Source organism: Oryctolagus cuniculus, chromosome 7, assembly GCF_964237555.1.
Source record: "Oryctolagus cuniculus chromosome 7, mOryCun1.1, whole genome shotgun sequence".
In the NCBI taxonomy this organism is placed as follows: domain Eukaryota; kingdom Metazoa; phylum Chordata; class Mammalia; order Lagomorpha; family Leporidae; genus Oryctolagus; species Oryctolagus cuniculus.
In genome coordinates, this window is record NC_091438.1 from 44077694 (window position 1) to 44103109 (window position 25416).

The 25416-nt window shown below is 57.8% G+C and overlaps 1 protein-coding gene across 3 annotated transcripts; it reads right to left on the reverse strand.

Annotated features, from left to right (window-relative positions):
* Window positions 1–1597: 1597 nt before the first annotated feature.
* Window positions 1598–25416, reverse strand: ATP8B2 (ATPase phospholipid transporting 8B2). 3 transcript variants are annotated; one of them, XM_051858641.2, is made up of 29 exons: window positions 25234–25416; window positions 23002–23069; window positions 22129–22224; window positions 20768–20826; window positions 20013–20126; window positions 19789–19887; window positions 19438–19499; window positions 19269–19341; window positions 18926–18996; window positions 18577–18656; window positions 17606–17764; window positions 17294–17382; window positions 15142–15338; window positions 10894–11102; window positions 10072–10115; window positions 9660–9825; window positions 9346–9534; window positions 9111–9226; window positions 8628–8792; window positions 8431–8542; window positions 8195–8300; window positions 7914–8055; window positions 7541–7724; window positions 7184–7407; window positions 6827–6910; window positions 6415–6660; window positions 6168–6306; window positions 3753–3883; window positions 1598–3563 (listed from the first exon to the last, which is right to left on the reverse strand). In XM_051858641.2, exons 2-29 carry the CDS (start codon window positions 23030–23032, stop codon window positions 3285–3287), a joined length of 3666 nt encoding a protein of 1221 aa, XP_051714601.1. In that variant the 5' UTR covers window positions 23033–23069; window positions 25234–25416; the 3' UTR covers window positions 1598–3284. The 3 variants fall into 3 exon arrangements, with proteins under 3 accessions (XP_051714601.1, XP_051714602.1, XP_051714603.1); XM_051858642.2 differs by lacking the exon at window positions 22129–22224 and having other exon boundaries at window positions 25234–25415; XM_051858643.2 differs by lacking the exons at window positions 22129–22224; window positions 25234–25416 and adding an exon at window positions 23565–23850.

Consider the following 25416-nt stretch of genomic DNA (forward strand, 5'->3'; position numbering starts at 1 on the left):
TGAGCTCCACGGCGTGAGGTTCACCCCGAAAGATGGGCTGATCCAGCACTGGACTGCCCCCAAGCAGCATGACCAGCAAGAGACCAATGTGGGTAAAGCCGCCACCTGCAGTGCTGGCAACCCATATGGGCGCTGGTTCGAGTCCCGCCTCCACTTCTAATCCAGCTCTCTGCTATGCCCTGGGAAAGCAGTGGAAGATGGCCCAAGTCCTTGGGCCTCTGTACCTGTGTGGGAGACCTGGAAGAAGCTCCTGGCTTTGGATCGGTCCAGCTCTGGCTGTTGCAGCCATTTGGGGAGTGAACCAGTGGATGGAAGACTTTTCTCTCTGCCTCTGCCTCTCTGTAACTCTGCCTTTTGAATAAAAATTTTAAAAAATCTATGAGATAACAATTATTTATTTAAAAAGAGTGAGTGCCCAGGAGGAAAGGGGAGACTGCAGGACTCGCATTGCGCACCAGTGGAAGGTGAAGAATGGGAGATGTGCGGGGCCCGGGGTGTGCAACTCTAGTGAGGGGAGACCAATGCTCTCAGAAAGGAGGTCAAGGGTGAACACAGCCGGGGCATCAGACAGGCATGGCACCCCTGGGAAGGCACAGGAGCACGGCGGGTGCCCAAGTCCTCCCTGAGCTCCTGCAGGGAGGGAGTTGGGTCAAGCGGCACCTGTAGCAAGCCGGGAGGAAGTGGGAAGTCGCAGGTGCGAGACCGTGCTGTGCACAGGTGGAAGCCGTGTCTGTGAGCCTCAGTGGTGGCCCTGCCCCTCAGACAGGGTGAGCAGAGAGCCTCAGGCAGCTGAGGAGCAGGGAGAAAATCCTCTCTGTGGCCGGAACAGCACCGCTGTCCTCTGCAAGCTCCCCACAGCTGAGCAGTGGTGGGAAAGGGAAGGCCGGAAGTACAGGGGTGCTGGGGGCGGGGTGGGGCTGGAACCAGCCTCAGGAGACTGAGCACTGATGGTCGCTGGCAGGGATCAGGCTGTGCCCCCGGGACTGGTTCTCAAGAGGGAAACTGATCTTATCTTCAAGCCTTCCCTCTGAGCCTAGAGCCTCCTTGGAACTCTGTTTCTGAGAAGAAAGGGAGGTGAGGGACCAGACTGGTGGGGTGGAGGCGGCGGCCAGCTTGGGGGCCGGCCGGGTCAGGCCACTGTCGGCCATCAGCATTGTACTGACCCTAGCCCTGGGCCTCACTCCACTCTGTTTTCCCCATCTTCCAGGGCTGACCTCAAATTCTGAGTCTTGGTCTGTACAACCCAGGGTCTCCGACGTGCGGCTGTGAGGCTGCAGCAGGGAACAGGCGGGCTGGGGGGAGGGCAAAAGGCAAAGCCACGGACCAGCCTCCCGGAGGTTTTCCTGCAGGCACTCAGCCACCCAGCGCGGCCCAGGAACGAGGGTGGCCTGTGCTCGGCACAGCAAATGGGTCAAGGTCCTAAGCACCCAGCACCCGCTGAACACTCTCCACTGGGGAGGGCCCGCACAGCAGCCAGGCTCCCGTCTCCCCAGCTCGCCCAGGTGGACCCCCCAACCCCAGTAGACAGACACTTTGTCTTGACTTCCTAACCCCTAGTCTCGCTTAAAGAGCAGAAAAGAGACAAATTACACACTTCTCAGAAATTGGAATTTTATAAAAAGGTATTTTTTCTCTTATATCCATAAAATGATATAATTTTGCAAGTATAGAAATGTGTCATAAATTATACAGAATGTTCCTTAATTACAGCTCAATGCAACTTGGTACTTTCCTCCCTCCCTAAAAAACGAGAGAGAACCAAAAAAATAATATATATATATATAATTGTATATATATATTTATATAATATAGACAAACCAAATATGAAAAAAAAATTCCTCTTTGGTATAAAAATCACTCTCACCTTGAGAGACACACAGACAGACATGATCCTGGGTTTGTAAACTGTGGCCAAAGGGACTTCCCTGTCAAAGCCCTCCCCACCCCGTCGCAGCCACCTCCAGCTCCAGGACCGCCCCGCATCAGATGTTCAAGGCCTGCACATGCCACGCCCAGCTCCACAGCATTCGAAGGCAAGGATTCTTCCCAAGGCTGATCGGCAGCAGCTACCCAGCCAACACCTAATTCCGGGGACAGCTTCGCAGGGGTGGTGGAGGGAGAGAGGACGGGCTGGGCCAAGGCTCCCACTGAGGCCTGTGCAGAGTAGGCGGGCTGCTGGCCTGGGCCACCCAGCACTCGGCTCTACGGCCTCTGCCAGGTGCTGGGCCCAGAGGGCCGGGGCCCCTTGTTTACCAGGAGAGGAGAACAGAGGCCAGGTTCCCCTCCAGGCCGGCCTCACCTGGGGTGTAGGTTCAAGAAAGTGCTGGACAAGGAGGGAGGAGGGTCAGAGGGAGTCTGCTAATGAACTTGGGCCTAGATTTCTAAAATGAAAGAAAACTACCTGTTCTCTACAAATTTCATACCCAGCTGTGGCTCCCTGAAACCGATAGGGCCATTTTCCCAGGCCCCAGCCCAGGGTCCAGGAGCATGGGCAGGGGCGTTGCTGGGGGCAGAGGGTAGCACTTGACTCTCAAGGTGAGGAAGGAGACAGGCCCAAACCCTCCTCTCTACTCTCCCAACACCCTCCGGCTGAAAGGTACCGCCCCCTCATCAGCTCCTCTGTCTTGGGACAGCCCCAGCTGCTGGAGCCCCCCACCCCGAGATGTGGCTCTTCCCCACCACTCCAGCAGGCTGGGGCACCCCAGTGTGTGCCAGCTTCCTCTTCTCACCAGTTAAGACACCAACCACAACATAAAAGTTACATAAAGGCCTCCTCCACTTGCCAAATAAAAGACAAAAACAAACTGGATACAAACACAAATGGAGGACAGAGGGACCACGTGAGGGGCCCACAGGCCCCAGCGGGCCCCTGGCTTCCCGGCATGATACATTCTTGTGTAATTCAGGAACAAGGGCCACTAGGGCCCCTCTTGGGGAATAGGAGTAAAAAAATACGGAGGTGAGTCTCCCTGTGGGCTCCCAGGCAGGGCAAGGGCACAGGGCAGACCCAATCTCTCACAGTTTTTTCTTGGGTTTTGGTTCCACACCTGGGCCCCAGGCCTCGGCCCCCGCGCTGCCCTGGGGGCCCACGCCCCTTACCTTCCCAGCCGGTGGGAGGGGCCTCAGCCAGGGGCTGCCCCAGCACCCTGGAGGGCCCAGCAGGACAGTCCAGCGGGGAGGAGAGACAGGGCGTGAGGACCAGCAGTTCCCCGGCACTGTCCCCTCGGAGACCAGCCAGCCCCGCGTGCTCCGGTCACCTGCTCAGGGCACTGCAGCTCTGGCCTCTAGCCCTTGAGGGGCTTGTCCGTCCCACCGCTGGGGCTGCTGGCGCTGTCACTCTTCTTCCTGCGCAGGCTCTCAATCCAGCTGGAGCTGGAGCGGGCGGTGAAGCCCGACAGCGCGAGGGAGCTGAGCCGCATGTTCTTGCCAGACATGATGAGCTCCCCGAAGCCCTCCTGGTGGGAGAAGGCATAGCCGGAGCGCCGGGACCCCGTGCGGCCAACACGCCGCATGCAGCGATGCTGGGCTTTCTGCTTCTTCCTGACCAGCTGGGTGTAGCGGACCTGGAGGAGGGGACACAGGGACGGAGCCGGCGGTCAGGGGACATCCCCAGGGGGAAGGGACCCACAGCACCCAGGGTGGGCACACAGGCGTCTGGCCCAAGGAGGAGCCAGAAACAGCTGCACGCGGGTGCAAGCAGAGGCCCCCCTGCCGCACTGGTCCTGCCGTGGAGCCGGCGGCTGGCCCCTCACCGTGTCAGAGAGGTCCGGCTTCAGGCTGAGCCTGAGGAATCGGAAGGCGACCACGGGCATGACGCAGACGACAGTGGTGAGCGCGATGGTCAGCCACACCGTGGGCTGTGCCAGGGTGTTCTGGGCATTTCCTGGGGGTGGACAGAAGGCAGCGGCCTCAGAAGTCATGGAGCAGATGCCAGGGCAGCCTCCTGACTTGGGGGTTTCGATCTCTGGCAGCTCCACTTCTCCGATCTCCAAACTCCAGCTGTCTCCACCTTCCCTCTCCCTGCCTGCCCTCTAACCATCTCACCTCCACGCTTGACTCCAGTTCCACACTCTGCCCCCAAACCCCAGCCCCACTCCTCCGAGAGCCGGCTACTGGACATCCCGGTGGAACACCGAACAGGCACCTCAACCCCACGTGCCTGGCTGAACATGGCTCCTCCACTCGAATCTGCTCTCATCTTCCCAGCTAGGAAATGCTACCACTCCCTCAGCCGCTCGCACAGAACACTGGGCTGTCTATCGGGAGCCTTCCTCTCCCCCTCGGGTCCGAAACACTGACGGCCTGCAACCACCGTTCTCGGCATTCCAGGCCGCCCTCATCCTCCTCTGTGTTGCTGTCACAGCCTCCTAGATGGGCGCCCCCACCTTTGTCCCCTAGGACAAAGTCATCCTTTAAGAACACGCATCAATAGACGACACTCCCCGATCACGGCCCTCCAATGTTTCCTGTCACATGGAGATTACAACTCAAAGTGCTCACTTTGCCCTGGGAGGGCTCTAAGTGTCTGGATAGATTTTCACCACCCCTCCCCCGACCTAGCGCCTCCCTTCCTCCACTCCTCCCCAGGCCCGCGGCTGCAGAGGCCTCCGTGTGGAGCCACGTAGCCTGCTCCTTTGCCCCTTATTCAGGTTTTCTAATATCCCTTCCCCAAGAGGCTTGGCCAACTACTCTGTCACTCTCTACCCTGCCTGACGGTCTGTACAGGACTCATTAGTTCCAGGCACTGTTATCTGTTTACTTGCAGGTCCTCTGTCTCTCTCGCATATAGTGAATGCTGACAGGATGTTGACCGGCTGCACAGGCAAACAGATCTGAAGCAACTGAGGCAGGACCTCCCACCCAGCCTCTCTCTGACACCACTACAGCCACTCCGGCACCAGGGCTCAGCAGCCTTGTGCTTGGTGACTACAGAAGGTTCCTGCTGGCCAACACTATCAGTTCCATCTTTCTATAGCAGGAGCTGTGGCACAGCAGGTAAAGCTGCTGCCTGCAGTGCCGGCATCCCATGTGGGCTCTGGTTCCAGTCCTGGCTGCTCCACTTCTGATCAGCTCACTGCCGTGGCTTGGGAAAGCAGTAGAAGATGGCCCAAGTCCTTGGACCCCTGCATCCACGCGGGAGGCCAGGAGGAAGCTCTGGGCTCCTGGCTTTGGATCGGCAAAGCTCTGGCTCTTGCAGCCATTTAGGGAGTGAACCAGCAGGTGGAAGACCTCTCTCTCTCTCTGTGTGTGTAACTCTGCCTTTCAAATAAATACATAAATCTTTTTTTTTCTTTTCTTTTCTTTTCTTTTTTTTTTTTTACAGGCAGAGTGGATAGTGAGAGAGACAGAGAGAAAGGTCTTCCTTTGCCGTTGGTTCACCCTACAATGGCCACCACGGCTGGCGCGCTGTGGCCGGTGCACCACGCTGATCCGAAGGCAGGAGCCAGGTGCTTCTCCTGGTCTCCCATGGGGTGCAGGGGCCAAGGACCTTGGCCATCCTCCACTGCACTCCTGGGCCACAGCAGAGAGCTGGCCTGGAAGAGGAGCAACCGGGAAAGAATCCAGCGCCCCGACCTGGACTAGAACCGGTGCCGCTAGGTGGAGGATTAGCCTAGTGAGCCGCGGCGCCCGCCTAAATACGTAAATCTTTAAAAACAAAACAAAAAAAAATATATATAGTAATCTTTTGATGTTGTTCCCCTTTTTCCTCCAACTAAATACTCCTAGCCAGTCCAATGCAAACCTGGCGGTCTGGCATTCTGAGACTTCCAAGTGCCCCTGGAAGCCCGTCTCCCACTGATCCTCAACAGGGGTTCTCGCCCCACCCTCGCTGGTGCACTCTGATCCCCAGACACAGCCAGTGACTTGGAGCCTCCCCTGCCCCAGCCCCCAGAGCCGCCACCTCTGGAGGTGACCCGACGCTGACACCCACCACCCGTGCTCTCCTTCAGCCCTGCCCTCCCACGGCCTGGCATGCTCTTCTTCACGTCCACAGACATGGCAGGGCCTGGGTCAGACACACCTTGCCATCTCCACAGCACCCGCAGGGGACCCGACACACAAAGAGCACTGAGTGAGGGGTCCCTACTGTGCAGACCGGCCGATACCCTGTTGGTCCCAGAACAGCTGTGGCTCCTCATTAATCCGAGAGGCAGACGGGGACTCACCCACAAACCGGAACTGGTTCGGGAACATGTCAAACAGCCCATTGCTGTGCATGGCAAAGAGGATAGCAAAGTAGACAGCGAGGCTGCCCCAGATGAAGAAGTGGTTGATGGCCGTCCAGTAGCCTGTATCCAGCCCAATCTACAAAAAGGAGTCGTCATAGGCAGGAGCACCCCTCACAGCCCCTCCGCCCTCCAAGAGACAGGAGTGTGGTGCCTAGAGCGGCTGTAGGGACGGCCAGCTTCATACCTGCACGCTGACCACGATGACCAGCGACGTGGCCACGGTGACTGCGAAAGACTGGTAGTCGGCCAGCTGTGTGCCATCGTCCCGCGTGGCCTCGGCAAACACCCCATAGGGGATAAAGAACATAAGCACGGAGGTGTAGATGCCCTGGGCGATGCAGATGAAGAACTCCCGCTTGTTGAAGAGCAGGTTCAGCTGACCAGGCTCGTACAGCTTAGGGTACTCCATGCTCCGCTGCTCAGGGACATCCTGGGGCGAGGGCCGGACAGCACAGAAGGCCGCAAAAGCTGTAGTTTTAGCTCATGATGGTCAAGGACATACCCTGGCCCAGCCTCCTCCTTTCCCAAGCCTTTGCCACCGCATGGCGTCACAACAGTGCCTTCCCTTCCCGCTGAGCCACCGAACTCCCCCATACCTGATCAAAGACCCCCATGGCCAGGACTGGGAGGGAGGTGTACACGATGTTATATAAGGTGATGAAATACTGGTCGTAGACGGTCTGGAAGAGAACAGGGACCAATCAGAAATGAGCATGCACGCTTGCTTCTTTCTTGGCTGTCAATCAGCACAGGACGACAGTTTCTGTGACATACAGGGGCCCTACGGGACTGTCTGGAGCTCCTTTCTCTACGCCCACAACAGCATTTTTTCAAATCATACACCAGACAGCTGCTGGGCTGTGGCAGACTGAAGTGGGGAACGGGGCAGATACACCCACAACCCTTAAGGAGTCTACAGACACGTAACACCGCGGACTTGGAACGCCGACTACCTGAGCTGAGAAGCCACAGAAGAAGCCAAACCAGAAGTGGACCATGGTGAAAGCAAAGTTCTTGTAGAAGAAATAACAGAGGAACTTGCACATGCGCAGGTAGGACCACCGCCCGTGCACCAGCAGGAGGCGCTGCAGGAACTTGAACTGCGAGAAGGAGTAATCGGAGGCCAGGACGGCCTGGATGCCCTCCTGCCCACTGATGCCCACACCGATGTGAGCCGCTGCAGAGACAAGAGGGGACAAGAGAGTGAAGACGGCTGCACACTTGAGATTCCGAGTTCCAGCCCCTTCTGCCACCACTCCGGGACCCGAGACCTCGGTGGGAGCCCAGACGCTTGCACAGTCCACACTCACTTTTGATCATGCTGACGTCATTGGCTCCATCCCCAATGGCCAGTGTCACGGCCTTCTTGTACTTCTTCACCAGCTCCACCACCTGCGCCTTCTGCAGGGGGGTCACCCGGCAGCAGATGACGGCTTTGCAGGCACACGCTGTCTCCAGGAACTCCAGCTCCATGTCTGCCTCCAGTGCGTGGGCCTGGAACACAGGGACCTGAGCGCCACAGTCTTCCTGGGAGACCTCTGGAGACTCAGCTCCTCTCGGTCCCCTCAAGGACCACAGCTCCCTCTGAAGCCGAGGGCACCGAGGACAAGGTAAGATCCAAGAGCGCATGGAGACAGTGCCCTCCGGAAGGACGCTGCCCCAGCAGCCAATGGAGACGCTTACCAGGCTGTGGCCATTGATGACCAGGGCGTACTCGCCAGCCACGGCTTCCAGGACTGAAGTGAGCTTGGAAGAAGAAAGCTTTTCCTGGTAGGTGAAGCCGTTGCCTACAGTGCGGGAGTCCACCATCTTCTCCCGGGCTTTCCTGAGGACGTGGCAATGAAACAGTAGCAGTCTTCCAGGACAGCAGCCGGGATCCAAGCACAGATCCAAGCCTCAACAGGGTCCAGGAGCCCCCACGGGGAGTGCAGAGCCCCTGCCCTCAGCCTCAGCCTCCTGCTCACCTGAGCTCCTCCCGCACCTCCAGGACGGTGTGGCCCGTGACTATGAACACCTCGGTCATGTCGTCCGTCAGCATCTTGCAGGAGTAGCCAATGTTCACGGCCGTCTCTACCAAGAGAACGCAGGAGCTATGGACAGGCACCTGACAAGGTCAGCACTCTCCTCCCCACGGCCGAGGCTCCGTGCAAGGCCCAACAGGGCTGGCGTCCGGGGGCAGCTCTGCCCCACTGAGTCTCACCTTGTTTGTCTCCGGTTAGGACCCAGATCTTGATGTTGGCCAGCGTCAGGAGGGCGATGGTCTCGGGTACTCCCTGCTGCAGCTTGTCCTCAATGGCCGTTGCGCCCAGCAACTGAAAACACCACAAGGGTCCCTGGCACCAGAGGAGCAGGCACGAGCCCCGCCCACCCGCCCACAGCCTGTGTGGCAGCCCGTACCATCATGTCACTCTCCACCTCCTCGTAGACGCTGGCCAGCCTGTCCTCCCGGCTGTCCTGGGCCAGGCTGGCCTGCAGCCGTCTCTCGGCCCACTCCTCATAGTACTCTTCATCCAGGTCCTTGTAGGCCAGTACCAGGGTCCTGAGCCCTTCCCCTGCGTACTCCTGGGGGCAGAGTCAGCAGTCACACCCGAGCTAACGGACAGCTGGAGGACCATTAATGCCGAGAGTAGGTTTCAGGGATTCCATCCCTACACACACACACACACACACACACACACACACACACGTCACTAGGTGAGACAGCACACAGGTGCATCTGCCTGGCTACAATAGCCACCGTGTGCATGTGTATCAGACATCGCATTTTACCCCCGAAGTTTACATATGGAAAAACCAAACAGAACACAGTCGCGCCCCCACCCCCTCCCGCTGCCACGGAGAGCTGCAGAGGCATCTGCCAGCCCCGGCCCCCCCACCTACGTTCAGGTGGTCAGCGGTGGTGTTGAGCAGCTCCTGGGTGGAGTGGTGGAGTCTGTCGAGCAGGATAGTGTCGGCCCCTTTGCAGTAGAGTCGGATCTTCCCCTCTGGGTTCCGCACTGTCAATGGGGCAGCGGGAGGAAGTGCCAGAAAAATCCAGCAGGCAAAGACCTAAACACACCCACGACCTAAACACACCAAGGGTCCGCAGGCGCCCCTCACCCACTCCGGCCCTCACCTATGACCGACATCCGCTTGCGGATGTTGTTGAAGTCCAGGATGGCCAATAGCTGGTAGGTGATGGCTGTGCCCATCTCGTGGACGGTGATTGTTTTGGGGGTGCGGGAGCGGAACACAAAGCCAAAGTTCCTGGCTGCGGTGACCAAGGCCCCCTCGTCCGGGGACTGGGCTTTGTAGTACAGCTCTCCTGGGTCGGGAGGAAGAACACGCCTGGTCCAAGGGGAACCCTCTCGGCCACGGGCCCCCAGGGAGCTGCAGCCCCCCTACAGGGCAGAGTCGGGTGAAGAGGGAGTGGCCGGCCCCTCGACGCACCTTCACTCTTCTCCTCCGACATGACAGTGTGACACAGGGAAAGGAGGCGGAAGAACTCGTGCGTGTGCGGGTCCCCCATCTTCACGGCCTCCAAAAGGCTGGGGTCCCAAAATAAGAACTTCTTGTCAGCCAGAGGATTAAAGGAGAAGTCGACGGGCCCAGGCCTCTGGAACGGGGAGGAAGGCGCTCAGGAAAGGCTGGGCCGCCGAGCTGCCCCCCAGGGCGGGGAGTGGGGGTTGGTGCCGCTGCCCTCCCGGCCCTCGGGAGGACAGCCCGGTATCCTGTCCACCTCTGCCAAGCAGCTTCCACACCTGCCCAGACAACACATCACTAATCATGGCAACTGCTTCCGGTCAGGCACACAGGGCAGGTTTAGCTGGCACAAGGGACAGTTATGGAGACAGGCTCCTACCTCTCCCAGCTCAGCTTTGTGTCCCAGGACGTCGAACACGTCACCTACACACAGCCAGGACAGAAGAAGCCATGTCAGAGCTGGTGGTCTCTACAGCAGCAGGGAAAAGCACCCATTACAGAATCCCCAGTGCAAGCGCCCGGAATCCTCAACCAACCCCAACAGACAAGCGGATGCCACCCCCATTCACACTGCCGACCTGCAGACAGGGGGCAACAGGCACCCTGGATCCAGAACCCTGGCCATGACAGGGTCACGGTGCCCACCGCCCAGTGGCCACGACAGGGTCACGGTGCCCACCGCCCAGTGGGCCTCCCTGGGTGCCCGCCACCCGTTAGGCCCACACAGCAGACCAAGCCTTACAACTGACCTCAAGGTCCAGGTTAGTGCGAAAAGCAGTTACCAGGGGTCACAGTGCCCAAAAGTCAGACCCCGCACACCCTGTCCCGAGCCATCCCAGCAGCTCAGCCGCAAGGCCACAGCAATGGGGCCACACTGCAAAGAGCATGGTCACATTCCAGACTCACGAAGGCCCCGAGCGGCAGCCTGGGGAGAGTCTAGCACTCCACTGGGACGGCCAAGGTGCAACCTGGCCAGGATGCCCAGAGGCCAGCGTCTTGGGCTTCACTTCAGACAGTCAAGGAGCTCCCCGACTGCCTAGAGCCGAGACCAGGCCGAGGGCTCAGTATCTGCTTCCCGACACGGGATACAGGAAGGACCCTTTCAGGGCTCCTCAGGCCCAAGTAGGAAAGAAGGACAAGCAACGTCAGAGAGCTGCGGGGCTCCCGGTCCCACCCCCTCCCAGGGGAGGCCCGGCCCTACCGTAGCTGCGGCCGCCGATGGAGCACTTGTTGAAGACCATGATGTTCTGGGTGAGGGTGCCTGTCTTGTCGGAGAAGACGTACTCCACCTGGCCCAGCTCCTCGCTCAGCGTGGTGGTGCGGGCTTCGGCAGGCGTCCGCTTCTGCGTGCAGAACATCTTCTTGTCCCAGTTGATGAAGTAGCTGTGGCCCAGGCGGATGACCTCCACGCTGCACAGGGGGGAAAGCAGGCGACGCTTGGGGCAAGAAGGGGAGGAGGTGCCCCACCTACAGGGGCCTTTGCTGCAGGCCTGCGGCCTGGGGAGAAACGAGACTGGAGAAGACACCTGGGCACAGGCACCTGGGCAGGAAAGGGCAAGGAGAGCCTGCAGGTGGAGCCGGCGTCCTACGGCCGGCCAGCAAGGGAACTCCCCGCCCCGGCCCTGGCCCCGGCCCCGGCCCCGACCCCTGCTGACGCTCTAGACAGAAAGGTACACAGGGCCAGGGCAGGACAGACAGCACAGGCAGAGGAGGAAAAGGGACTGCAGACAAGGCACTCAGCCAGTTCTTACCTCAGGACTAATAATACAGAAACCATGCAGAGAAAAACAAGAGAAAGCGCGAGGGAGAAGGGGGAGAGAAAAAAGAGAGAGAAATAATGAGGGTGCTGTGCACGCCACGGCCACGCAGATGCCCTCAGGGAGGGGCCGCCCCAGGGAAGAAGACCGTGGCCCTCAGGGAGGGGCCGTCCCAGGGAAGAAGACCGGGGCTGGCTCTGGAGCCACCCTCCCTGCCCCCGGACGGCAGAGCGCTCTCCTCCACGCTCGCCTGGGCTCCTCACCCCAGCTCTGCAGCCTTCAGGCCACGTGCCGGTGCTGGCTCCGGGAGCAAGGGGGCCCAGACAATCTGGGGAATGATACCTGGGGGGTCTTCAAAAGTTCGTGGAAAATGTGTATCATGGAAAAACAGGGTGTGGGCTTCAAAATAATTTTTTGCACCAAAATAATCTTCTCTTTCAATTGCATGTTCCACAAATTTTTTGAAGTACCTTTGTATCAAGTTATAATGGCATAAGGTTTTGTTTTGTTTAAATATTTATTTATTTGGAAAGTCACAATTACAGAGAGAGGACAAAGAGAGATCTTTCCATCTACTGGTTCATTCCCTGAATGGCCGCAATGGCCAGGGCTGGACCAGGCCGAAGCCAGGAGTCAGGAGCTTCATCTGGGTCCCTCAAGCGGCTGCAGCCCAAACACTTGGGCTGTCTTCCATGGCTTCCCCAGGACATTAGCAGGGAGCTGGACCCGAAGCACAGGAGCCAAATTCGAGTCAGGGTCCACATGGGCTGCTGCCATCACTGCTTTACCTGCCACAGCACACGTCCACCCCGGCACTTTTTTTTTTTTTTTTTTTTGACAGTGAGTTCGACAGTGAGAGAGAGAGACAGAGAGGAGATGGTTCACCCCCCAAATGGCCACTACGGCCAGTGTGCTGTGCCGATCCAAAGCCAGGAGCCAGATACTTCCTCCTGGTCTCCCATGGGGTGCAGGGCCCAAGCACTTGGGCCATCCTCCACTGCACTCCCGGGCCACAGCAGAGAGCTGGACTGGAAGAGGAGCAACCGGGACAGAATCCGGCGCCCTCACCCCAGCACATTTTAACATCTCGTGCACTCCTCTCTGCTGATCAGTACCCTGGAGACGTGGACAGACCTCATTTCCAGAAAGGACCCCATGTTTACAGTGGAGCAATAGGGCCGTAACTAGAGCCCTGCTTTTGACCTGCCGGGGGCTCCTGTTGGGACCCCGCCACCACCAGGCAAAGTGAGATCGTGGGAAAGGAATCACAACCTGCTCCCACACAGCTTACTGTCCCCCCTCCCGTCGTCCCCCAGACGTACACACTGTCACCTGACCAGACTCAGAAAGAAAACTTTCTTGGGCAGTGACCAAGGGCTTCGAGTGACCTTAGGCACAAAATGTGGACAGCAAAGCCAGAGGTGGGAAAACAGAGTGAGGCTGCAGGCAAGAGAATGTTTCAACAGCAATGACCTGGAGACGCAAGGGCAGTGCCAGACCTGCTGCCACTCTGATTGCAGAGGAACTTAATATTTAAAATCCAATTCTCATTTTCCTTGTACAGGTGAGAAGTATTACTGTTCTCACTCTACGTGTGAAGACACACCCTGTGACGTGTGAGTGACTGTGGATCTGCCTGGGGTCACATGGCTAACAAGCAGGCAGGACTAAACCAAGAACCTTCTGCCCCTCCTCCTGACGCCCTGGGAGAGCCCTGCCCCTCCTCCTGACGCCCTGGGAAAGCCCACTCGGCACACCCTCGGCTCAGAAATGTTTATCTTCTCACTGAGGTCAGCACTAAGATTCAGACGCTTGGGGGGCGGGGTAAGGATTGCTTGGGAAATCTGTGTGAACAGAGATGAACAATAGGCAGAGCTCTGAGTACCTCCATAAAGCATTTCCTTAAAAATGTAACAGGATAGGGCTGGCCCTGTGGCGTAGCGGCTGAAGCTGCCGCCTGCAGTGCTGGCATCTCATATGGGCGCCGGTTCAAGCTCTGGCTGCTGCACTTCCGATCCCGCTCTCTGCTATGGCCCGGGAAAGCAGTGGAAGATGGCCCAAGTGCTTGGGCCCTGCACCCCCGTGGGAGACCTGGAAGAAGCTCCTGGCTCCTGGCTTTGGACCACCACTGCTTTGGCTGCTGCAGCCATTTGGGAAGTGAACCAGCAGATGGAAGACACCTCTCTCTCTCTCTCTCTCTCTCTCTCTCTGCCTCTCTGTAACTCTACCTTTCAAATAAATAAATATTAAAAAAAAAAAATGTAACCAGCTGGGGCTGGCACTGTGGCATAGGTTAGACCACCGCCTGTGACAACTCCCCATACCTGAAGTACCTCTTCAAGCCCCAGCTCCTCAGCTTCTGGTGCAGCTTCCTACTAATTTACCTGGGAAGGCAGTAGAGGATGGCCCAAGCCCTTGGGCCCCTGCTACCCACATGGGAGACCAGGATGGAGTTCCTGGTTCCTGCCTTCAGCCTGGCCCCGACCTTGCTATTGCAGACATTTGGGGAATGAACCAGCAAAGAGAAGTTATTTCTCTCTGTCTGTATCATTCTGCCTTTCAAATACATAAATAAATGTTTACAAAAAAAAAAAAAAAAAGGCTGGAGGCTCCCTTATCACAAGTGCAAAGCACTGAATGGGTGAGTTTCTTTCTTCCTTCCGACCCTCGACCCCCGTCAGCCTCCTGCATCCCCGCCTCCCTGCAGCCCTCACTGGCCAGTCCCTGCTCACGTCCTCTTTGCCGCCAACAGCCCATCTCCTTGACCCCAATTCAGGCTGCACTGATGGCCAACAGTGCCTGAAGCACCCTTTAGATTCCTTTAGAATGCATTTTGAGAACAGATTCTTTAGATTTTTTTTTTTCTCCAAAATCTTCTAACAGTTTAGTATGCATAAAGTCAACAGGCAAAGATTCAAGACCCTCCCCAGTCAGGGGCTAGCTTACTTTTCTAGTCCTATCTCCCGGAGCCCCTCACTCACAGTCCACGCTCCTGCCCCACCGTCTCCCACGCCATTCCTCAGTTCCGTCTTCAAGCCTTCGTTCCCAGCCCTCTGTGTCCGGCTCCACCTTCCCTCTCCAAGCCGGCACTCAAAGCCCAGTGCAGCGGCTGCCTCTTTAACACATGCCCTGATGACCTGCACAGGAGCAGGGCAGTCCCAGCCCCCAGGGCAGCTGGCGCCTCCTGCGTGGAACCGTGACACTTCTCCTACCCACCCCACCATTGGCCTGCTGCTTTCAAAGGCAGAGGCCACCTGACACATCTCTGCATTCCCTGGTGACGCACAGAAGACTCTAAGTAGGATGCCTTCCACAGTACTTGCTCCGGCTTTATGACACGTTTAGCTTTTTCTTCCTCTGCTAGACAAGCTCCCAGGGGAAAGAAGCCCCATTCACCTCTGTGCCGTGACACTGAGCACACTCATCTGCACACACACGTGTGCAAACACAGGGTATGCAATAAATGCGCGCTGAATAAATAAATGTGGTTTTTGCTCTGATACAATCCAAAGTGCCAGGAACCCGCGGTAACAACCTTGCTGTGCGCACAGATAACAGAGAACGTAAGATGTTCACCGCACAGAAAGAGGAGGACCCCACGTTTCTTCTCCAGGATTTCACCTTCGGAGAAAAGAGCTTTCCAAGGAAGCAGCCGGGCTCTCTGCAGAGACCCCAGGGGGGAGAGCACGTACCTGACATAGAGTGAAATGGGCACGACGGTGTTGAGGATGATGATGTAGGACCAGAAGGAGAGGAAGCCGGAGAAGAAGGCACTGTCCACTGCCTCGTCCCAGGGCAGGTAGACCTGGAAGCGCATCCCGACCTCGTGCTCCCAGATGGCATTGCCAATGGCTAGGATCACCCCCATGCAGACCAGGAAGCCAAAAATCTGGGGAAGAACGAGAGGCAGAGGCTTGGCTGACACTCCGCAGGCCCTCAAAACCAAGTGCATCCTAAAGGCAGTCACTACTCAAGTCCTGAGTCCTTAAAGGCACAGGCATCTTTAAGCTGGCAGCGCGCTCTACCGAAAGCACCCAGAACTAGCGACAGGTTCCCGTGGGCCACTGACAGCCACGTGGCCTTCTCTCTCCACGCCTTCTCATTTGTGTAACGGGGACAATCAAAGAGCTGGCAGCTATCAGCCTGGCATCCTGGAACTCCCAGGAATCTCCTGAGGTAGTAGGAGTTGCAGTGAGCCACGGTCAACAGAAGGAGGAAGTCTACTACAAAGTATCCACTCACCTGAGCTGAGCCTCCACAAGCCAACAAAGAAGCCAAGTTACTATATTCGTCATGATCTCAAACACACTGTCCTCTTTTTAAACTTTTTAATAACTTTTTACTTATTTATTTGAGAGGCAGTGAGATCTTCCATCTGCTGGTTCACTCCCCAGATGCCTCCAACAGCTGCAGCTGGGCCAGGCTGAGGCCAGGAGACAGCAATTCAATTCATTTCTCCCCTGTGAGAAGCAGGGACCCAAGTACTTGAGCCATCACCTGCTGCCGCCTCGGGTGCATCTCAGCAGGAAGCTGAATCAGAAGCAGAGCCAGGACTGGAACCCAGGTACCCCGATATGGGATGCTGTGTGTGGTGTCTGAACCACTGTGTCAAATGCCCGCCTTTCCTCTCTTTTGCTAACCAGGGAAACAAACCACATCTTCATAAATACAGATTTCTTGATTAGTCAGAAGTCACATGGGACAGGCATTTGGTACGTCTGGTACAACAGTTAAAATACCACTGGGATGCCCACGTCCCACATCGGAGTGCCTAGTTTGAGGCCAGGTCCTGCTTCCCAAGCAGCTTCCTGCTAATGTAAACCCTGGGAAGGCGGCAGAAGACGTCTGAGTACTTGGGCCCCTGTCACCCATGTGGGAGACTCAAACTGAGTTCCTGGCTCCCAGCCTTGGCCTGGCCCAGCTCTGGCTGTTGGAGGCAGTTTGGGAATGAACTGGTGAATGGAAATCTGTCTCTTTTTGTGTCTCTCGATCATTCAAACAAGCAATCAAAAAAAAAAAAAAAAAAAACACTTTTAAACATCAGAAACTAAAGTCTTGGTGATTGAAAGAAAAATATTGAGCCCATGGTCTAATTCCTGACATCTATTTCCAATGCTGCCTCTACCACTGAGGCTTGGGAACAAAGCAGAGCAGCCTGGTACCCATGGACCACTAGGGGGCAACGTGAGCATCTGCACACTAAACCTAACCCCTGGCCCAGGCTAGGTTTCTACACACCTTTAAAAGCAGGGCCTACGCTACGTCTCAAAGAGGCTGGCTCCAGCCTTTGCATGTTGGTAATGTAGGGGGGCAGGCAGCGGGGGTACAGGAAGGGGAGGGGAGCCCGACAAAGTGCTCAGATCTCCAGCTGAACAAGGGACAGATTCAGGAGCTGCCATAAACTAACACAGAACTGTTCCCTCTGGGATCCTTCCTTCTTAGAAGTTGGGGGCAAAGACCCTGCGAACCATCTTCCAAATGGAGATTTTTCTTTCAATTCCCTCTTCAATCCCATGAAGGGCTCCTTGTCTTGGCAAAAGCAAACAGAAGGTCACATGCTGCACTAAGTCACCACTGTAACTGCAGTCCAGAGAAGGGATGATTTGTTTTAGTTTCTTTAAGTTGTTGATTCATGCACGTTCCTAAGGTTTTTAAAATAACATCTCCCAAGTCTAAAAGGAGCCTGAAATAAACACTGCCTTTGAGGAGCGAACCTTCCAGTGGCTTCAGAGCCAAACCCAAAGCCTGCCTGCCTGCCAGCCAGGGAGGAGAGATGGGTGCAAAGGGCGCCACCCAGGGAGAACCAGAGGGCAAGGGCTGGGAGTCAAATATGAGAGCCCCTACCCAGAGCACCAGTGTATTCATCAGGCGGTCAATACTTGTTCTCTTGAACTTTGTCCTGCCACTGTTCTGCATCAGCTTAGTGTCTGGACCTAGAAAAGAAGGAAAGGGCTATGAGAGCTAAGTAACACACCCGCCCCTGGGCTTCTGCCCGGATCCCCAGACTGGAGGACATCAGGGTCGAACGGAGATGCGGACTGGGCAAAAGGCCCGGATTCAGGGCCAGAAGCTTCCTACCTTCCGCATTCTACCGACCCACCCCGCCTCACGGCCCGCGGCAGAGGGAGGCCGAGCAGCAACCCTCCCCGTCGTCACCTGCGAAGATGACCAGGCCGAAGCACCACTCGGTGTTGCGCAGCACGCAGCCCCGCAGCAGCATGTGCTGGTTGCTCAGGGGCAGCTTGCTGTCCTTCCAATAGAGGGTGCCGCTGAATTTGTCCAGCTTATTGTTGGGGGGTTCACAGATCACCTCGCCTGGAGGGAAAACAAGAGAGTCACTGAGCAAGCTTCGGTCTACGGCTTGACCTCAAGATGGCAAAACCAAGAGAAAGAACAAAGGGAGATGGAAGCCCATCCACACACCGCTGGTGGCACTGTGAGCTGACACAGCTTTGCAGGACAACAATGAGGCAGCATGAACTAATATCAAAAGTACAAGTATCCCTGGACCCAGTAACCCCACCCCACCTCGGGACTCCACTCTGCAGAAATAATAGCACACACCAGCTTTATCAACAGTCACACAAGTTTTATCAAAGTGTTATTTGGACAGCAAAAGACTAGAAACAACTGAACAGTCAGTGAATAAATTATGCAACACCGAGTTTATGAAATGTCACGTAGTTATTAAAAAGGGCCGGGTAGCTTCCTTTACACAGTAGATTTAGGTATAGTGTGATTGCACTCAATCATATTTATATAAACGTGTATGAAAAGTATGAATGGATATGTCGGTTAAGGTGGCCGCCTAAGGAGCGGGAGAACGGGGACCAGGATATTAACGTTTCCCACGCTCTGCAGTTTGTCTTGTTTGGAGGAGCGCATATCCTATTCTGAGCTAACACGCAAAATGAAGACGCTGACCGCCTCTCGACACACACAGCAAGGGAGGGGCCTTCAGCTGTGAGGTCCCCTTGAAATGACCATCCACTCAAAGCAACGGCAGCCACCTGACACTCCCAAAAAAGCCCAGGGAGCTGCACAGCCCAGCAACAAGGAAAGACAAACTGAAATGCCAAAGCCAACCCCCCTCCACCCCTGAAGGCTACCTCTCTGCGACAACTCACCATCAAACTTGGCAAGCTTACTGATGTCGCCCAGCTCCGAGGTGACGGGGACTGCCTGACGCACCTTCATGTTGGTCTCTCTGGAAAGACAGTCTCCTGAGTCCCGGCTCTCTCCCACCCGCCAGAGTCCAGCTAGGGCCACCTGACCGGGGAGCACCCACCGCTTAGCCCAGCAAACACAGGGGCTGGGGGAAAGGGGTGGTGGCGTACTTCTACACATCCAAAACTTTTCTTACTCCTAAATTTTCCAAAAGGCCCCAGAGTCCAGACCTGGGAACTCTCTCAAAAACAATCTTTTTACACCTAAGGGGGCAGAAGGAGAGCACTGACACTCGGGCATGCCACTTACCCATCTAGTTCTGCTGTCTCGATGTAACACAGCCCGTGAGGCTCACTGCTGGAGAGGAGGAGGAGATCCGCCTGCGGGGAGAACCTAATGAGAAGCACGGAAACCAAACCTCCACCCGCAACGGACTCTTTGATCTTCACTCTTTCCACCGGGGAGCCTCGGTTTGCTCAGCACCAAGTGCAAGAATGGCCAGTCCCCAACACGTTCACATGGCACTGAAGTCCCCCACTCAAGACAACTTCCTTCCTTCCACGGGTGGAAATCAGTAAATCAGCATTCACTCCCTGTCTGCTCAAGAAGAGGAAGAGACCCGGTAGGCCTGGAAGGGTGCCTCGTCCCTTACCGCCACAAACTGGTTATTTTCTAGCTTGATAATATCACCAACACGGACATTCATCCACTGCTCCTGTTGGAGGCTGAGCAAGGAGAAGACAGGACGAGGCTGTCAGTGGCTGGAGAGGTTCTCGGGGGACCCCGTCCTCCCCAGGGCCCCGGTCTCCGACAGGACTCACATTCCATTGATCAGCACCTGAGACTGCCGGTTATTCACCTGGTTGTCACTCTTGTGGCGGAACTGAAAAGAGAACTGAGAAAGGTAAGGCACCTTCTCCTGCTCCAAGAAAACGGGACCACCTGTGAGCCTCAGTGCATGCTGGGTAATGCCTATACAAACCCATTCACACATCACTTCCCTTCCTGACTCCCTCCCCATACAGCCTCTAGGAGACGGCATGGATCTGGCTGCAGAAGGTATAGGGTGCCAAGGTCACCAAGGAATTCTGTTGGGTGCAGGTGGCTCTACGTTGTGGGGAGGGATGCAGGGTGTGCAGTGGGGAACAGGTAGAAGAATGAAAACAACTCACATAGTCATCAGTGGCATCTTTAACAGCTGTGATGGTGAGGACAAGAACCAAAGGCACAATGGTGGTGAACCAGGACAGGGAAGAGATCTGTGGGATCAACTGCAAAGAGGAAAGAGGAGCATGCTTCTGAGGCCCCACCCCCTGCCTCCTTCCCCCTAGACCTTCCTCTTGCTGGGCTTTGTTTGGCTTTGTGAGTTGCAGAGGATCTACAACAGGTCACTCACCTGCAAAATGAGAAGGAACAGGAAGTAAGTGTTGGCGACTTCCTGGAACTGCTCAAAGAGGTTGACAGGCAGGAACGTAAGGATGTTGTACTTGGAGGTCTTGATGCAGTTACTCTGTGGCAGTGGGAGAGAAAATAATGAGGCAGCTTCCAGGGGGTGTGCACTGGGGACCAGCAAGTTAAGCCACCAGCCACTTGGGACGTCTGCACCCCTATGGGTGTGCCAGTTCGAGTCCCAGCTACTCCACTTCTCATGCAGCTTCCCACTAATGTGCCTGGGAAGATAGCAGGTGATGGCCCAAGTGCTTGAGTCCCTGGATGGAGTTCCTGGCTCCTGGCTTCAGCCTGGCCCAGCCCTAGCTGCTGTAGGCATTTGGGGAGTGACCCAGCAGGCCGCAGATCGATTGATCTCCGTCTCTCCCCTCTCTGTCACTTTGCCCTTCAAATAAATAAATATTTTTTTTTTAAAGAAATGAGGCAGTCTCCAGCCTCAACCCAAAACCAGTTTGATGCTTCCCCCAAAGTCAGCAACCTAAGTTGGGAGGCAGAAACAGGAGCGGGAAGGGAGGGTCACGGGGTCAGCATCTCCTGCTTCACTGATGGATAGGTGGTGGCAGGAAAAAAAAGCAGCACAGCAGATGGAGAGCAGCCAGGGAAGCCGCCGCCCCTCCCGCAGTCAGCCTTCCACCCCGACCTCGGATGTCCCGTGCCTTCCGCCCGGGCTGGGGAGCCGAGGAGTGGTCTGGAGTCACTCACCGCATACTGGAATTTCTCATTGTATTCTCGGTCATTAGCCCGCGCCCTCCTTTCTTCTTCTGCAACAGAACGATGCTGCCATCAGGAGGAGCCAACCGAGGCCTGGACCCACACCTGGTCAGGCCCACACCCACTCTGTGGGGGTTCCACCAAGGGCCCCTGGTTCTTTCCATAGAATAAATACGGTGTTAAGGAGTGCACGCCACACCGGAGGTGGCATCAAATTCTCCTCTCTAGTCCACCTCTCACCACAGCCTGGCCACAGGGCGCTGCAGGCTACCCTCAGAGTTCTCTGCCCTCACGGCCAGCTGTCAAGGTCCCCACTGGGTGCACTCGGTTCCTCTCCCCCACCGCCCAGGAGGAGCCCCAGCTGGGGGAATCCCTGTACCCTTCTGTTGCTGCTATCAATGCATTTTTCCTCACAACCAGGGAGGGACAGCCAAAGACAAAGCTTCCGCCGGCCCACCCAGGGGTCACTGCAGACCCAGGCGCAGGCACAGCCCTCCTCCATCCTGGGGGGTGAGGTGGGTGGCGAGTTGGAGGGTCACTGTGCCCCGGAGCTGCTCTGCGGCAGCATCTCAGCTCCACGTGCAGTGCCCCTACCGGAGCCTCTGCCTGTCACATGGTGCCAGCAGCAGCTTCTGACTGGCCCACAATGACATCACCTTATTTCAAAGCTCATCTTCAAGTAAGAGATGGGGGGGGGGGGGTCAGGGACATGGGTCATGCAGACGGAGACAGAGATGGAGGAGGGAAGAATGAAATGTATTAGAAACGCTGGCTCTCAATCACCTTTTTGTACCATCTGCACACATTTCTCCTAAACAGCTCATCTGTCACTCAGTAACATCTATTTCACTTCATCTATCCTGAAACCCACACAGGCCCTGGAAGGCAGGTGCCAAGTTCAGGTCTCAGAACAAAGTGTGCTCCTATGAAGGGCTCCCCAGCCCACCCGCCACCCCCCCACCCCCGGGGTCACCTCTACCTCAGGCAGTAACTTGGTTAGGCACTAAACATGTCTTCCACCCGTCCCGGAGGCAAAGGGCAGCACTCCCAGGCCCTTCCTGGGGCCTCCCAAGACCCCTGCAGAGCACACTGCAGTAACATAACACCAGGGCACAGCGCTGTCCCTGCCAGCCAAGCCACTTCACTGTCAGAAACTTCCCGAGAGGGGGCCCTTCGGGCTGAGACCCTGCGCAATCACCAAACATCATGCAAAGAAAGCAGGCAGGGGCTGGAGCCTTCACAGCCAGGCTCTCCGGGTCTGGAAAGAGCATTGGGGAAGGTTAGGGGAGGCTACGGAATTGAAGGGGGGAATCCCGGCCGCAAGGGAGCTGCTAGGCACTGCCTCCCGTTACCTGTCCCCCAGGAGGGCTTCTTTCGGCTCCAAGAGGGAGGCGCCCCCGCCCGGGCCCACTTCTCGGGAATCTCCTTGGGGACCGTCATGATCCCGGCTTGAAGCGGGGGAGGGCAGAATGTCTGTCTGTCCTCGGCCTCAGCGGTGCCGACGGGGTGGGCCCCCGGGGAGGCGCAGGAGCTGTGGCCGCTCAGAGGGGAGCCCCGGCCATCGGGCACGCGCGCCACACGCAGTCCAGGCCATCGTCTCGGCCGCCCGCGCTGGGGGACGCCGAGAGCAGAGCCGCGCCGCGGCCGCCGCCGCGGATGCCGCCCCCACGCCCCCCGCGGAGGCCAGCGCGCGCTGAGTGGCCGCGCCGCGGTGCGCACGCCCCAGGCTCCGCCCCCGCCCGCTCCCGGGCTGCAGGGCAGCCGCCCGCCAGCGCGCCGCGTAGGCGAAAGGCAGCGCGCGAGCCCCGCCTCCCCCTCCCCCAGCCCCCTCCAGCCCGGCCACTGCGGGCGAGCGAGCTGCTAGCGTAGTCCGGGACGACCGCTGTCCTCCCTTCGACCCCGCCCGCAGGAAAACCAGGAGGACCAGAGGGGACCGGGGAAGCGAGAGGATGGAGGGGAGCCAAGCACACAGCTCCCCAGGTCAGGAAGTGGGAGCTGCAGGTGCCCCGAGATAGAAGTATAGGTATTTCCGGGTGGGGGGGCTGGGGTGAGATCCCAGGTCAGGGATCCAGTTTAAGAATTCCGTTTCCTAGGCTCCCCCAAGATGGGTTTCAATGTCTCTGTCTTCGGACCCTTACCACTGGTCCCTCTTTCCTTTCCCTGAGCCACATTGACCAACACCCACTTCTGATGGTCTCGGGGATTCCCTTCCTTGCCTGTCTTACCTGGGGGGCGCTTTTTTGCACACAGTGCCATCTCACCCAGCAAGGTCCCAGCAGTCCCATGGGAGACCCTGCAGGAAGGTGACAGATGCGAGAGGTCAAGAAGCTGAAGGTAACCCTCCATTCCCTGCAGCAGGCTCCTTCCGAAAGCCCTCTCCAGCTCTGCCCCCGCCCCTCCCGGACCAGCACCTGTCCTCTTCCAGGCCCTGATGGGTCCAAGAGAGAAGAGGGGCCTACGGCACCACCTTCCCTCATGCCTCTGCCTCAGATGCCATAAGGCAGAAGCCAAGGCTAGGGTGGGGGGCAGAGAGAAGGGGCTAGCCGTTGTCAGCAGGGCTCAAGGTATCCGTCCCAGGGGTGACGGGTGCTCTCACGTGCCCTCCTGGTGGCAGAGTTGTGGCTGTGCTTATTAGAAAGCACAGTTTCCCCCAAAGGGTGGGGTGGAGGGAACATCAGCCAGGAAACACCTGGCAGTACATCAGGAAACAGGGTGGGCAGGCTCCTCCCTTCTCAAAATGCTTACAATCCCCCCACCCCCACCCCCACCCTGGGGCTTCCATTCTCACCTCCGGCAAGGGAGCTCACATTGTGAGCGCAGCCTTCACTTCCTGCCAGCCTGTCCCCAAATGGCTTCCTCTCATTCTGGGCCAGCCCTGGCAGGGAGTCCCCCTCCTCTCTCCCACCTCAAGCCCAGTCCAGGCAGTATGGCCCGGGTGCGCACGGGGGCAGCATCACTTAGGCAGGCTCTGCTCCCTTCCACCTTCCTATGTACTCTTTCCTCTAAAGAGCTGTAAGGCCTGGCCTACAAGGCAGGGTCACAGAGCCTCAACCCTGCCCAAAGGAAACTGCCAGCCAGTCACCTCCTTTCTTTTAGTGGAAGGCGGTCTCTGCCCCCCCCCCCCACCTTGGTTCTGTCTCCAGTCTACAGGGCGCACCCCACCAGCCGGCCAGCCCCAAGATACTAATTGCCTGTCTGCCCAGCCTCTGTAATTACAGACTCTGGCCACGGCCCAGTCACCCACACCAGTTCTCCTTTCCCCAGCGCAGGCAGCACCGAAAAGCCAGAAGTCCTTTCCAGTGTGGCCCTTCCCCGGTGACGGCCGGCAAGGTGTCAGGCTCAGGAAGAAAATCCCTCACCCACATTTTGTTGAAAGATGCCAAGCTCTCCTCCAGGGCCCCCGGCCAGGGTCTCCACCCAGTCTGCAGTCTGAGTCATGGGAGGGTGGGGTGCAGAGGGAGGAGTTCAAGGAGAGGATGCAGGGGTAGGCATCACAAGTCACCCCATCCCACCAGGGGGAGGGGGGCCCCAAGCCACACTCGGACCTGGGAGGCCTGGGTCTGAGTTCGAGGAAAGAGCTGACAGCAGGAGTCTGGAGTCTGGACACCGACCAGGAAAGTTGTTTCACCTCTAAGACCCCGGGGGAAGAGGAGAGCAGGCTTGCCCCAGACCTCCACCCCCCCCCCCGGGGGGGGCGGCAGTGACAGGAAGGGAAAGGGAGGGGGAGACCTGGCAACCAGGACCCCCTCTGTCTCCTTCGCAGTCTCCTCCAGCCTGGGTTTTCTGAACCAGTCAAGCCCATCGGCCACGTCGCCCTGCCTGGCCATCCTGCCCCAGCCCCAGCCCCCTCTGCAGCCACATCTAGGATAAAAATAGCCAGTCCCGGGAAGAGGCAGTGCTCCATGGAGGACAGCAGCTCCTCCCCTAGGTCTGGCCCCTTCTCCTTTCCAACCAAGACTTCTTCCTTCAGCGGAGGCTGGCCGGTCAGGGATACAGGAGGACATGGAATCCAAGGCGCAAGCAACCAACACCATCCCAGGCTACCTTCGCCGGCCATGGGCAGAACCCAAGACTCCACAGCGCGGAGCTGCCAAAGCTCCTGGTCCCCCCTGGTTTTCCTCTGGCACAGCGCCTGCCTGCCCCACGCTCCCTCCTGCGGGCTCCCGGCCCCCGGGGACCCGGACTCCCGCTCTCACGCACACAATCCCCCAGGCGGCCACCCCTCCGTCCCTGCTGCAGAAACCTCGCCTCGGCTCTCCACGCGCCCCGCGGGCACCCTCTCCGCCCACCCTGCCCACAGCCTCCCGGCTCCCCCAGACACCCCCCTTTCCTTCGTCGCCCACTGCCCGCCGCGGATCCCCGCAGCTCCCGATACCAGGGTCTCTCCGGCCCGCGGCCGCATCTCCCGGCCCCGCTCCCCGGCTGCCCCCGCCTCGCCTCCCCTCGCCTCGCCTCACCTCAGCGCTCGGCGCTCGGCGCCCGCCCCGGCGGCCCCGTCCTGCCCATGCCGGGGGCTGGGACGGGGGGCGCTCGACTCGGCTCCCCGCGGGCTCCCGCCCCCCCCAGCTGCGGCCCCGCTCCCCCCGGGGCCTCGGCCCGCTACTTTGTGTCAGTTTCGGCCACGGCGGGGCGGAAGTGAC

Coding starts and splice junctions, on each gene's coding strand:
- ATP8B2 (XM_051858641.2), bottom strand. CDS start 23,032: ATGGCACTGTGTGCAAAAAAGCGCCCCCCAG. Junction 15,339..17,293: donor TGAATACACTGGTGCTCTGG/GTAGGGGCTCTC, acceptor GTTCTTCCCCAG/ATTTTTGGCTTCCTGGTCTG. Junction 6,661..6,826: donor CCATGGGGGTCTTTGATCAG/GTATGGGGGAGT, acceptor CCCTCGCCCCAG/GATGTCCCTGAGCAGCGGAG.